At 53.2% G+C, this 13,324-nt stretch overlaps 1 protein-coding gene across 3 annotated transcripts in view; it reads right to left on the reverse strand.

Moving 5' to 3' along the window:
• Window positions 1-12,827, reverse strand: part of DOCK5 (dedicator of cytokinesis 5) — a 109,841-nt gene extending 97,014 nt beyond the window's left edge. For all 3 annotated transcript variants that reach the window (XM_071579182.1, XM_071579180.1, XM_071579183.1), the window contains exon 1: window positions 12,527-12,827. In XM_071579182.1, coding sequence (XP_071435283.1) covers window positions 12,527-12,569 — 43 coding nt within the window. In that variant the 5' untranslated portion in view covers window positions 12,570-12,827. The remainder of the gene's footprint in view (window positions 1-12,526) is intronic.
• Between the last annotated feature and the right edge of the window lie 497 nt (window positions 12,828-13,324).

Raw genomic sequence — 13,324 nt, forward strand, 5'->3', positions numbered from 1 at the left:
TGAGTTTGAACCCTTTGGTGGCCACTTGGTGCAGGTGGCAGCCAAAGCTGAGAACATTCCTCCAAACCACAACCTGATTAATCAGAGAATCACACTTGGAAGACACCTCAAGGACCATCAAGCCCAACCTTTCTTGGCAACACCTCCAAGAACACCTGAACCCAAAAGCTGCATCAAAGCAACCTGAGAGAAGTTCAGAAAACCTTCCAGAAGAGGCTCTTTTCTTGTTCCAGCTCTGGGGAACTTTCATGGTGTTCCAAGGAGAGTGGAATTGCAGGTGTGCTTTTTTTGGGTATTTTTTTTTTGGTTGGTGCTGTAGATCCAGCTTGGCTCCTGCTCTGCTTTGTTCCCCCCTGGCTCCCAGCCCTCCCTCTCACTCCAGACAGAAGCTTTGAGACAGCTCATGGAGATTAATTCCTTATCTGAGCTTCAAATCCCTCCCCAAGGGCTTTGGGGAGTGAAAAGAATAAAAGGAAGTGGAGAGCCCAGTGTGGAAAATGTCACAGGGAGGGATCTGTGGTGGCACCTGGATGGAAAATAATCCAAGCCCTGGGTGTGGGTCAGGTCTCAGGAGGTTTGGTTAGAGGGGCAGACCAGCCTGTGCTGTGCCATTGGCATTGCTGGCACCCAGGGCAGGGTGTTCAGGATGATTTCTCTGCTCTGGCTGCAGTTTGGGTGCACTCTGAGGTTTGTTTTTACACACCTATCATGGTATCAACGAGGAATATTTGGGAGAAAACGAGTGATGGCAACTCTAGAGATGGGAAAATGTGAATATTGTCTCCTTTTTTCCTCTGTTGTTTCAACAGCTCTGAATTGTCTCCCTTTGCCTGGTTGGAACCTGAGAAGCTCTAATTAAAACCCTAATTTGTGGCTGGGGCTGCCACTTGCTCCAGAGCTGTGGTTTAAAGGCAGAAAGAGCCCAGAGATCCCCCCTGGAGCCCTTGGGTGACCTCCCAGATCCATCCCTGTTCCCATGGGCTGGCCTGGGGAAGTTGTTTTTTCTAAAGCACTCCAGGCTTTAGGAGATTAAACCATTGAGCCCAGAATCTGATTCAGCCTCTGCTGGACAGAGAGAGAGGGAGAGAGACAGGATTAGCCACAGGATAATGATGGGGTGGCTGGAAACCTTCCCTGGTCCCAAATCTGGAAGTTGAACTCTGTGCAGGGTCAGACTCTGCAGACCTTTGGTTGTTTCCCTGTCCCATGTTTAAGATAATTCATTTTGGGGGGAAATCAGAACTGTCTGTGCAGGGACAGACTCTGCAAATGGAAGATAATCCATTGATTGAGTCCATCCTCAGCAAATTGGCTGCTGACACCAAGTTGGGAGGGAGTGTCGACCTGCTGGAAGGCAGGAGGGCTCTGCAGAGGGATCTGGAGAGACTGGAGAGACCTGGAGAAGGATCTGGACAGGCTGGAGGGCAGGAGGGCTCTGCAGAGGGATCTGGATGGACTTGAGGGATGGGCTGATTGCAATGGGATGGAGTTCACCAAGGCCAAGTGCAGGTCCTGCCCTTTGGCCACCCCAAGCCCTGCAGAGCTCCAGGCTGGGCACAGAGTGGCTGGAGAGCAGCCAGGCAGAGGGACCTGGGGGGACTGAGGGACAGGAAGCTCAACAGGAGCCACCAGTGTGCCCAGGTGGCCAAGAAGGCCAAGGGGATCCTGGCCTGGATCCAAACTAGCGTGGCCAGCAGGCCCAGGGCAGTGACCCTTCCCCTGGACCCCTTGGTGACCTTTCTAAAGGAAGGGGCTCACCCCTCCAACCTTCTGAGGACCAACCAGGGCACCACCCCTCTGGTTGAACAACTGATGCCCACCTTCCCAACACCCACCTCTGACTGGGCATGTCTCCATTTTTAAGCAGCAGATATTTGGTTGCAAACCCCTCACACAACTACATTTTACCCCCTCTTGTCTCTCATTAACCTTTTTTTTTTTCCTCCCGACCTGGAAATGTGCAACTTAAATTTGGGTACTTGGAGCAGAAGAGCAAATTTTTCAAGGAATTTTTCAGCTCAGTAAAAGCCCAAACCCAAAGGCAGCAACAAATTGCACAGCTCAGCTCGTTTGCAACTTGAAAGAGGGTGGCACCTTCAAAGGAGTTAATTGGATTTGCCACTGGCTTTAAATTGCTGTCCTAGTTCTTCTCACTGGGCAAAGCATCAAAGGAAGAGGGAAGGAAACTTGGGAATGCTGGGGGGGGCTCCTTATCCAGGGAGTTTGGATCATCCAGAGGGAGGGGGGGACACAGCAGAGGTCTGAGGAGTCAAACAGCTGGCACAGAGTCCATCCAGCTGTGCCCATGGGCTCCTCTGCTCCAGGAACTCACTGGAGTTCAAACCTCAACCTTGGTGGCATCACAACAGCTCCTGCCAGCCCCAAACCCCACTGAGAGCACCCAGAGGTGCCACTGCAGCCCCAAACTCCACTGAGAGACCCTCAGAGGTGCCACTGCCAGCCCCAAACCCCACTGAGAGACCCTCAGAGGTGCCACTGCCAACCAACCCCACGTGAGAGACCCCCAGAGGTGCCACTGCCAGCCCCAAACCCCACTGAGAGACCCCCAGAGGTGCCACTGCCAGCCCCAAACCCCACTGAGAGACCCTCAGAGGTGCCACTGCCAGTCCCAAACCCCACTGAGAGACCCCCAGAGGTGCCACTGCCAGCCACAAACCCCTCTGAGAGACCCCCAGGGGTGCCACTGCCAACCAACCCCACTGAGAGACCCCCAGAGGTGCCACTGCCAGCCCCAAACCCCACCTGAGAGACCCTCAGAGGTGCCACTGCCAACCAACCCCACCTGAGAGACCCTCAGATGTGCCACTGCCAGCCCCAAACCCCACTGAGAGACCCCCAGAGGTGCCACTGCCAGCCCCAAACCCCACCTGAGAGACCCCCAGAGGTGCCACTGCAGCCCCAAACTCCACTGAGAGACCCTCAGAGGTGCCACTGCCAACCAACCCCACCTGAGAGACCCCCAGAGGTGCCACTGCCAGCCCCAAACCCCACTGAGAGACCCCCAGAGGTGCCACTGCCAGCCCCAAACCCCACTGAGAGACCCTCAGAGGTGCCACTGCCAGCCCCAAACCCCACTGAGAGACCCTCAGAGGTGCCACTGCCAGCCCCAAACCCCACTGAGAGACCCCCAGAGGTGCCACTGCCAACCAACCCCACCTGAGAGACCCTCAGAGGTGCCACTGCCAACCAACCCCACCTGAGAGACCCCCAGAGGTGCCACTGCCAGCCCCAAACCCCACTGAGAGACCCCCAGAGGTGCCACTGCCAACCAACCCCACTGAGAGACCCCCAGAGGTGCCACTGCCAGCCCCAAACCCCACTGAGAGACCCCCAGAGGTGCCACTGCCAGCCCCAAACCCCACCTGAGAGACCCTCAGAGGTGCCACTGCCAACCAACCCCACCTGAGAGACCCCCAGAGGTGCCACTGCCAGCCCCAAACCCCACTGAGAGACCCTCAGAGGTGCCACTGCCAGCCCCAAACCCCACTGAGAGACCCCCAGAGGTGCCACTGCCAGCCCCAAACTCCACTGAGAGACCCTCAGAGGTGCCACTGCCAACCAACCCCACCTGAGAGACCCCCAGAGGTGTCACTGCCAGCCCCAAACCCCACTGAGAGACCCCCAGAGGTGCCACTGCCAACCAAACCCACCCCAACCACTGTCAGCCCCAAGTCCCACCCCCCCTCCCCTCCCCTCCCTTCCTCTCCTCTTTTGGGTTGGAAGAGACCTCTGAGATCATCAAATCCAACTCTTGATCCAACCCCACTGGGATCACTCTGGCACTCTGTGCCCTGGGCTGGTGATCCCAGTGGGGTTGGATTAAGACATGGTGGATTCTCTGTCCCTGGAGGTGTTTCAGAGGACACTCAGTGCCACATCCAGTCCCTTCTCCAGCCTCGTTGCTCTTCTCTGGCCCCCTCCAGCCCCTCAATCTCTTTCCTCAACTGAGGGGCCCAGAACTGAACACAACACTCAGACTCACAGAGTGTTCTGAGCTGGAAGGACCAACAAGGATCATTGAGTCCAACTCTTAAGTCAGTGGCCCACACAGGAGGATTGAATCACAGAATCACAGAATTGATTGGGTTGGAAAAGCCCTCCGAGATCATCAAGTCCAACCCTTGGTCCAACTCCAGTCCCTTGACCAGATCATGGCACTCAGTGCCACGGCCAAGCTCAGGTTCAAACCCTCCAGGGATGGGGAATCCACCCCCTCTCTGGGCAGAACCTTCTGTGCAGCTCCTCATGGCCAGAGACCTCCAAAGCATCTCCCTCAGGTGACCAGCAAAGGGCAAACAGGGCACGGTGCCCACAGTGCTGGTGGGAACTGGGTCTGGCACTGGAAGGAAAAAGCCAAACAAGAATATTGACCCCTTTGCTGGCAAGAATGAAACCAAACTACTCCCAGATTGGCAAATTAATTAAACTCCATGAGGTGCCAGGAGATGAAGAATTGGGAACCACTGTGGCCTTTCCTTCATTGCCCACTTTATGCCCTTTATGGAGCTCCATCTCTGCAGCTTGAAGTCCCCACCACACCAGAGCTGTGAGGATGGAAATGATGCAAGAATCAGGTCTAAAAATTCAAAATAAAAAGCACTTTTCCAGAGCCAGGTGGCCACTGTTGCCCTTGTCATCATGAACCACTCTTAGAACTTTAAAGCTGAGGTCATTAATGGGTGTATTTTATGGAGGAGCAAAGTCCTGAAGCTCCCCAAGAGCAGGAAACAATTATCTCCACTGCACCTTGATGAATTTATGGCCCACATTTCAGCACTTTCACACCAACTTCCACGTTCATTGCAGCAACACCTCCAAAAAATTGAGGTGTCAGTGACCAAAAATGATTCCCACAGAGCAGCCATTCCTTTTTTTAGCTACATTTTGTGCCAAACAAACACCCCCCTGAAAGCACCAAGAGGCTGCCAGAGAAATGAATCCAAACTGTGCTCCCCCCTCAGCTCCAGGGAGGGCACCCTGGGAGGTCCAGCCCACCAAAAAAAGCAATTTTTTTATCATTTAATGGGCTGGGCCAACTCACACTCTGCACCATCATCACTTTGTTTGAAGCAACCATGGCCAGGCTGCCTCAAAAGTGACTCATTTCTGGGGTAGTTTTATTAGCAAATGTTTCCTGGCAAATCCATCCAAGTTCAGGGCAGGATTTCAGGCATTTAATCCTAAATTAAATGCCTTGGACCTGAAAACTTCACCTCATTCTGGTACCAAGGGGAGAAACGTGTTTATGACCTTGGACTGGGGGAGTTGGAGCTTGGCCATGGGGTGTCTTTAAAAAAAAAAGGGCTTTATTTGCCTTAAAAGCACCGGTTGGATTTCCTGCCAATAAAGTGCCAATTGAACAACCAGAAGTTCTGGGTGATGTGAGAGAGGATTTGGAGGAAGAGATTGGAGTGAACTCCACCAACTCTGGACACCTCAAATTAATTAAACCACTTCTAATCAGCAGGATCAGCTCAGCCCCAACTCCAGAAGAACAACCAGAAGTTCTGGGAGATGTGAGAGAGAATTTAGAGCAAGAGATTGGAGTGAACTCCATCAGCTCTGGACACCTCAGATTAATTAATTAAACCACATCTAATTAGCAGGATCAGCTCAGTCCCAACTCCAGAAGACAACCATCTCTGGCCACCTCAGATTAATTAAACCACATCTAATTAGCAGCATCAGCTCAGCCCCAACTCCAGAAGAACAACCAGAAGTTCTGGGTGGTGTGAGAGAGGATTTGGAGCAAGAGATTGGTGTGAACTCCACCAGCTCTGGACACCTCAGATTAATTAAATCACATCTAATTAGCAGCATCAGCTCAGTCCCAACTCCAGAAGACAACCAGAAGTTCTGGGTGATGTGAGAGAGGATTTAGAGGAAGAGATTGGTGTGAACTCCACCAGAGTGGCACATCCAGCTCTAGACATCTCAGGTTAATTAAGACACATCTAATTAGGAGGATCAGCTCAGCTCCAACTCCAGAAGAACAACCAGAAGTTCTGGGTGATGTGAAAGAGGATTTAGAGCAAGAGATTGGAGTGAACTCCACCAACTCTGGACACCTCAAATTAATTAAACCACTTCTAATCAGCAGGATCAGCTCAGCCCCAACTCCAGAAGAACAATCAGAAGTTCTGGGTGATGTGAGAGAGGATTTGGAGGAAGAGCTTGGTGTGAACTCCACCAGCTCTGGCCATCTCAGATTAATTAAACCACATCTAATTAGCAGGATCAGCTCAGCCCCAACTCCAGAAGGTGCAGGGAGGCAGAACATGGAGCCAAGACCTCATGGCACAGAGAGGAGCACAAATCCAAGCAGGAGCAGGAAAAGAGAAGGGGCCAGAGAAGAGCAACGAGGCTGGAGAAGGGACTGGATGTGGCACTGAGTGTCCTCTGAAACACCTCCAGGGACAGAGAATCCACCATGTCTTGATCCAACCCCACTGGGATCACCAGCCCAGGGCACAGAGTGCCAGAGTGATCCCAGTGGGGTTGGATCAAGGGTTGGATTTGATGATCTCAGAGGTCTCTTCCAACCCAAGTGAGAAGAGCAACGAGGCTGGAGAAGGGACTGGAGCACAAGTGCTGTGGGGAGAGGCTGAGGGAGCTGGGGGTGTTCAGCCTGGAGAAGAGGAGGCTCAGAGGTGACCTCAGCACTGTCTGGAACTCCCTGAAGGGAAGTTGTGGCCAGGTGGGGGTTGGTCTCTTCTCCCAGGCACTCAGCAATAGGACAAGGGGGCACGATGGGCTCAAGCTCTGCCAGGGGAAATTGAAGTTGGAGAGCAGAAAGAAATTCTTTGCAGAGAGAGTGCTCAGGGATTGGAATGGGCTGCCCAGAGAGGGGGTGGATTCCCCATCCCTGGAGGGTTTGAACCTGAGCTTGGCCGTGGCACTGAGTGCCATGATCTGGTAAAGGGACTGGAGTTGGCCCAAGGGTTGGACTTGATGATCTGGGAGGGCTTTTCCAACCCAATCCATTCTATGATTCTATGAAAGCTCCTCCTGCAGCTCCCTGTGCCTCACACCAACCCCACCTGGGGCTGGCAGGTACTGGGTCACCCTGGAGGGGTTCCTGCTATTCCTAAGGTGGGAACCGAACCACCACATGGTGCTTGGGCAAAGCCAACCCTCCTGTGCCACCAGAACAGCCCCATGGCCTGAGCAGGAAAACAGGGAATGGGTTCAGAGGCCACCAACACCTCTCAGGGGGAGTTTCACAGACATTTCACAGACTATTCTGAGTTGGAAGGACCCCCAAGGATCATCGAGTCCAACTCTGCAGTCAATGGCCCACACAGGGGATTGAACCCCTGACCTTGGTGTTATTACAACCAAGTTTAACCAACTGAGCTGATCTCAGGGTAACACCTGTCAGAGGTCCAGATCACCTGCCTGGTCTCTCCCCAGTCCCACCACAGAGCTCTGTGGAACAGCCACGTACTCCAAAAATAAGGGTCATACAATAGTAAATATCCTGAGCTGGAAGGACCCACAAGGACCAGAGTTCAACTCCTGCCTCTGCAGAGACACCCCAAAATCCCATCCTGGCTCTGAGAGCATCATCCAAACACTCCTGGAGCTCTGGCAGGTTTGGGTTTTGGGGTCTTCACCACCCTCTGGAGAAGAACCTTTTCCTGATGTCCAACCTCCCCCTGCCCTGGCACAAATCCAGGTGTTCTCTCAGGGAATGGCATCCCACCAGTCCTACCAGGTGCAAGCCACCTCCTCCACCAAAAAACAAACTGTTCTGGCCTTCATGTCTCAGTGAAGAACAACTGAGTGAAGAATTCCTGCTCCTGGAAAAGCCCATTATTTGTGTAGTGACTGAAGAATTGGAGCTGCAGAATGAGGACCAAACAAACACTTCACATCCTGCTCCTGTCCTGGGGGCAGGCACAGGGGACACAAAAGGCACTTGGACCTGACCCATCATCCCCTTTCCCTGGATGAAACCTCAGCTCTGTCACTGCTGGAGGGGTTTGGAGCTGACCTGGCAGGAAGAGCCCCAGCAAAGGGTCTAATTGCTTGTTCATAATCAACTTATAACACACTAATTTATGACTCCACACACTCCAAGTTCCCTCATACCATTAAGAGTCTTCCTCATCCTACAAAGGCCAATTAGATGTGAAGAGCAGCTGATGACTAAAGGAAAGAATTGCTTTTAAAACTCAAGTGTGGCACTTAAAGGAGTTCATGCAACCCCCTCTTACTGCCAGCAGAAAAAGACATTACAGTGTTGACTCCTCATGCTCCAAGTTAAGGACTTTGAACCAAAAACGAGTCCATCTGTCCCTTGGGTGAAAATTCACTGCAGGTGAGAGAACTGGAAGCCACTTGGTTCTCACAAACCCTCTCACACTGCCCTAAAAATGCTGCAGTTCCCAGCCTGGCACTGCCTGGTGTGTGCCAGCCCAAACCTGACCCATGTGCCATCTGTACCAACCCTGGGAAAAGGGACATTCTCCTGCTTTAACCAGCTCAGGGCAAAACTCAAAGGCAGCAAAGCAATTTGAACCCCCAAGCCACGAATCTGTAAAATAAAAGCCAGGATAGAAATCGTTCTGAAGTGCAAAGAAAACCCTCAGACAAGTGACATTGAATCACATTGGCTCCTTCTTGGAATTTCTTACTGCACTGGTGGGATTTATAGGCTGGGTTTAAAATAAACACAGACAGTTCCACAGCAGTTCCTGATGCAGAAGTCACTCTAAAACCACACTGGGTGGGTTTTCTTTCCCAGAACTGCTGGGGGTGGAAGGAACCTCTGGAGATCATCCAATCCAAGTCTCCTGTCCTTGCAAGGTCACCTGGAGCAGGGGACACATCCAGGGGGCTCTGGAATGTTTCAAGAGAAGGAGAGTCCAGGCCCTCCCTGGGCAACTGTTCCAGGGCTCTGCCCCATCCATAGAAAGCTCTTCCTCACACTGAGGTGGAACTTGTTGTGTTTTATTTATGGCCATCACTCCTTGTCCTGCCACTGGGAAGAGTCTGGCACCATCCTGGCACCTCTTGGAGATATTTGTATGCCTTGATGAGATCCCCTCCCAGTCTCCTCTTTTCTCAGAAGAACTGAGTTGTATTTTTACTCTTCCCAACTGGCTGGAGGTGGTTCCACCATCCCATGGGTTGTATCACACAAACCAGGGTGTTCTCCCTTGATGAGATCCCTCCCAGTCTCCTCATTTCTCAAAAGGGTTCCACCATCCCATGGGCTGTGCCACCCAAACCAGGGCACATTTTCCCTTGATGAGATCCCCTCTCAGTCTCCTCTTTTCTCAAAAGAATGGAGTTGTATTTTCACACTTCCCAACTGGCTGGAGGTGGTTCCACCATCCCATGGGCTGTGCCACACAAACCAGGGTGTTCTCCTTGATGAGATCCCCTCCCAGTCTCCTCTTTCCTTTCTCAAAAGGGTTCCACCATCCCATGGGCTGTGCCACCCAAACCAGGGTGTTCTCCCTTGATGAGATGCCCTCCCAGTCTCCTCATTTCTCAAAAGAATTGAGTTGTATTTTCACACTTCCCAACTGGATGGAGGTGGTTCCACCATCCCATGGCCTGTACCAACAAACCAGGTTGTTTTCCCTTGATGAGATCCCTCCCAGTCTCCTCTTTCCTTTCTCAAAAGGGTTCCACCATCCCATGGGTTGTGGCACCCAAACCAGGGTGTTCTCCCTTGATGAGATGCCCTCCCAGTCTCCTCTTTCCTTTCTCAAAAGGGTTCCACCACCCCATGGGTTGTGGCACCCAAACCAGGGTGTTCTCCCTTGATGAGATCCCCTCTCAGTCTCCTCATTTCTCAAAAGAATTGAGATGTATTTTTACTCTTCCCAACTGGCTGGAGGTGGTTCCACCACCCCAAGGGCTGTGCCACCCAAACCAGGGCGTTGCCACCCTGATAACTGGCACTAACAGGGGTAAGAGACACATTAACAGCCCCAAAATATCAAACTTTGCTCTGAATCCTCCTCAATCTCTTCACAGGAAGCCCCAAACCAGTAAGAACTCAACCCTTGTAGGTCAGAAACCCTCAACTCTGCAAACACCCCTCTGACAAAGCTTCCCAAACATCAAACTTTGCTCTGAATCCTCCTCAATCTCTTCACAGGAAGCCCCAAACCAGTAAGAACTCAACCCTTGTAGGTCAGAAACCCTCAACTCTGCAAACACCCCTCTGACAAAGCTTCCCAAACATCAAACTTTGCTCTGAATCCTCCTCAATCTCTTCACAGGAAGCCCCAAACCAGTAAGAACTCAACCCTTGTAGATCAGAAACCCTCGACTCTGCAAACACCCCTCTGACAAAGCTTCCATCAATGCCCCACATCAAACACTGCCTGAATTATTCTGGGCACCAACCTTGTCAGTGAACCCACAGCCCCTGTGCCAGCTGGGGGTGCCCCCAGGGCACACCAGCATCGTGCCACGTGTGCCACCACAGTGGAAACAGCAGCAAGAGGCAGATTTTCCCTCCACTCTGCTTAGTCAGTGCCCTTTGTGGGAGAGGAGCTGCCAGATCAGCAGCTGGCAGAAAAAAAAAAACAGCCTGGAAGGTAATAAAAAGGAAGTGAGGAGTGCCAGTGATTCATGGCACTGCCCAAGGCCATCCTGGATGGTGGGACAGCCCTGCTCAAAGGTGTGATTAAAAAGAAAATACAACCCTGATAATCCAGCCCAGCCAATCACTCCACGGGATATGGTTTTACCTGATTGCAACACCCAAGTTTGGAAATTATGGATGCTCAGAGTAATCTCAGCGAGTCTGACACACACACACAGGGCCATTTATAAACACTGCGAGCTGTTCCCTCTCGGAGGGAAACAAAGTTCAGGGTGTTCAACACTCCACACCCTCCCAGTTACCTGGAGAAGGCAGATAAGGCTGTGCTGGGCACAATGTCCCTGCAGCAAGAGCCACAGTGGGGGCAGAAGTGAAGCCCCTCTGAAATCAGGGGGTAATTAATTAGCTGAAAGTGGCTCAAATTGGCTCAAATTCACGCTGTGAAAATTGTGCAAGATGAGGTTTGTCACCTTCAGACTCGCAGCCAGAAAAGCCTCACGTGGGGTTGGGTGAACCAGCCCTTTGCAGGCATGAAATAGTTACTGATGTTTTCCCACTGCTGAGCACAAGTGGCAGAGATCACCCCTCAATAAAATCAACCATCAGAGGCCGTTTGTGTCATTAGTGGTTTCCTGTTGCTCATTCCCTGCCCAACTCTCACAACCAACCTGAAAACTGCGGGTTTCAATTTGTCAAACTCTCGAGAAAAAGCAGAACTTTACCAGCAACGCCAGTTTTGTTCCTCCCAGAGGGAAAAAAAAAAACCAAACCCAACGAGGCAGCACCAAATAACCTCTTTTTAAACATAAAGGGAACTGGGCAGAAGGTACAAGGTCGGTCCTGGAGTGGTTTGGAAGGACCTCAAAGCCCATTCAGTGCCAGGGCAGGGGCACCTTCCACTGTCCCAGGTTGCTCCAACCTGGCCTTGGGCACTTCCAGCCAAGCTCTCCCCATTCCTCACCCTACACCCAAATTCCATCCCCTGGCAAAGTTGTCACCCCCAACCCTAAATCTGCCCTTTCCAACCTTCTCATGGCGCTCCCACCTCTCCCACCACCTCCGACCGCCCCCTCCTTCCTTCCCCAGCGCTGTCTGGGGCTCTCCCCGGGGGAAGGAGAGACAGAATTCCAGAGGGCAGCGCTGAACCCAGTGAGGGATTCCCGCAGCTCCCGGGACACACACCCAGCCCTGGGAATTCCGGGAATGGCAAAGAACCACCGAGGAGCGCGGAGGGGCAGGGAGAGCCCAGCGGGCAACGCCAAGGGATGCCCAGGAAGGGCATGGGAATGTGGGAACAGGGAAGGGACAGGGGAAGGGGAGAGGAAGGGAAGGGAAGAGAGGAAAAGAAGGGAAGGGGAGAGAGGGAGGGAAGGGAAGGGAAGGGAAGGGGAGAGAGAAGAAGGGGAGGAAAGGAAGGGAAGGGGAGAGAGGGAGGGAAGGGAAGGGGAGAGAGAGGAGAAGGGAAGGAAGGGGAGAGAGAAGAAGGGAAGGGAAGAGAGGAAAGGAAGGGAAGGGAAGAGAGGAAAGGAAGGGAAGGGGAGAGAGAAAAGAAAGGGAAGGGAAGAGAGAGAAAGGAAGGAAAAGAAGAGAGAAAAAGGGAAGGAAGGGAAAAGAGGGGAAGGGGAGAGAGAGAAAGGAAGGGGAGAGAGGAAAGGAAGGGAAGAGAACAGAGAGGAAGGGAAGGGGACAGAGAGAGAGGAAGGGCAGGGGAGAGAGGAAAGGAAGGGAAGAGAACAGAGAGCAAGGGAAGGGGAGAGAGGAAGAGAAAGGGAGAGAGCAAAGGAAGGGAAGGAGAGAGAGGAAGGGAATGGGACAGAGAGGAAGGGAAGGAGAGAGAGGAAGGGAATGGGACAGAGAGGAAGGGAAGGAGAGAGAGGAAGGGAATGGGACAGAGAGGAAGGGAAGTGGCACACGGGGGTCCCGGCTGGCACTCACCGACCCCGTACTTCTCCCTCTTGGTGGGGATCCAGCGGGCCATGCCGGCGCTGGGCTGGGCTGGCTCGGGGGTCGGTCACTCGCCCGAGTCGGTCACTCACTCGCCCGGGTCGGTCACTCTCCGCTGCCGGGGGCCCGAAGCCCCGCGCTGCCCCGCCATGCTCCCAAATACTCCGAAATGCACCGAAATACACCGAAATATTCCCAAATACTCCCAAACGCTCGCAAACTCAGCCAAAAAAACTCGCCGGCAAACGCCCAACTTTGCAGCCTCCCCCGCCGCGCCCGGAGCAGCGCAGGGAGGAGGAGGAGGAGGAGGAGGAGAAGGAGGGGAAAGAGGAGGAGAAAGAAAAGGAGGAGGAGGAGGAGAAGGAGGAGACGAGTCCTCTGCCCGCCCCGTCGGGCATCACCTGGCACCGCCCCGAGCGCGGCGGGCACAGCGGGCAAGGCTGGAGGGACCCCCGGTGGGCACCGCGGGGATGCTCCCGGTGTCGTGCCCCAAGGATGGGATGCGTGGGAACAATCCCCCCGTCAAATCGGGATTTTTGGCTTAGTTCGGATCTCGGCGAAAGGATTTTCCCGCAGGGGGTGGCGGGGCACTGGGATACGCTGCCCAGGGCGGTGGGCACAGCGGAAAAACGTCTGGGGGGATTTTGGGGTGTTCTGTGAAGGGCTGAGAGCTGGACTCGATGATCCTTAGGGGTCGCTTCCAGCTCAGAATCCGTAATTCTCGAAATTCCTGGGATGGTTCGGGTTGGAAGGGACCTTAAAGCCACCTCGTTCCACCAGCCCAGGTCG

This window comes from Pithys albifrons, chromosome 29 (assembly GCF_047495875.1).
Source record: "Pithys albifrons albifrons isolate INPA30051 chromosome 29, PitAlb_v1, whole genome shotgun sequence".
Taxonomy (NCBI): Eukaryota; Metazoa; Chordata; class Aves; order Passeriformes; family Thamnophilidae; genus Pithys; species Pithys albifrons.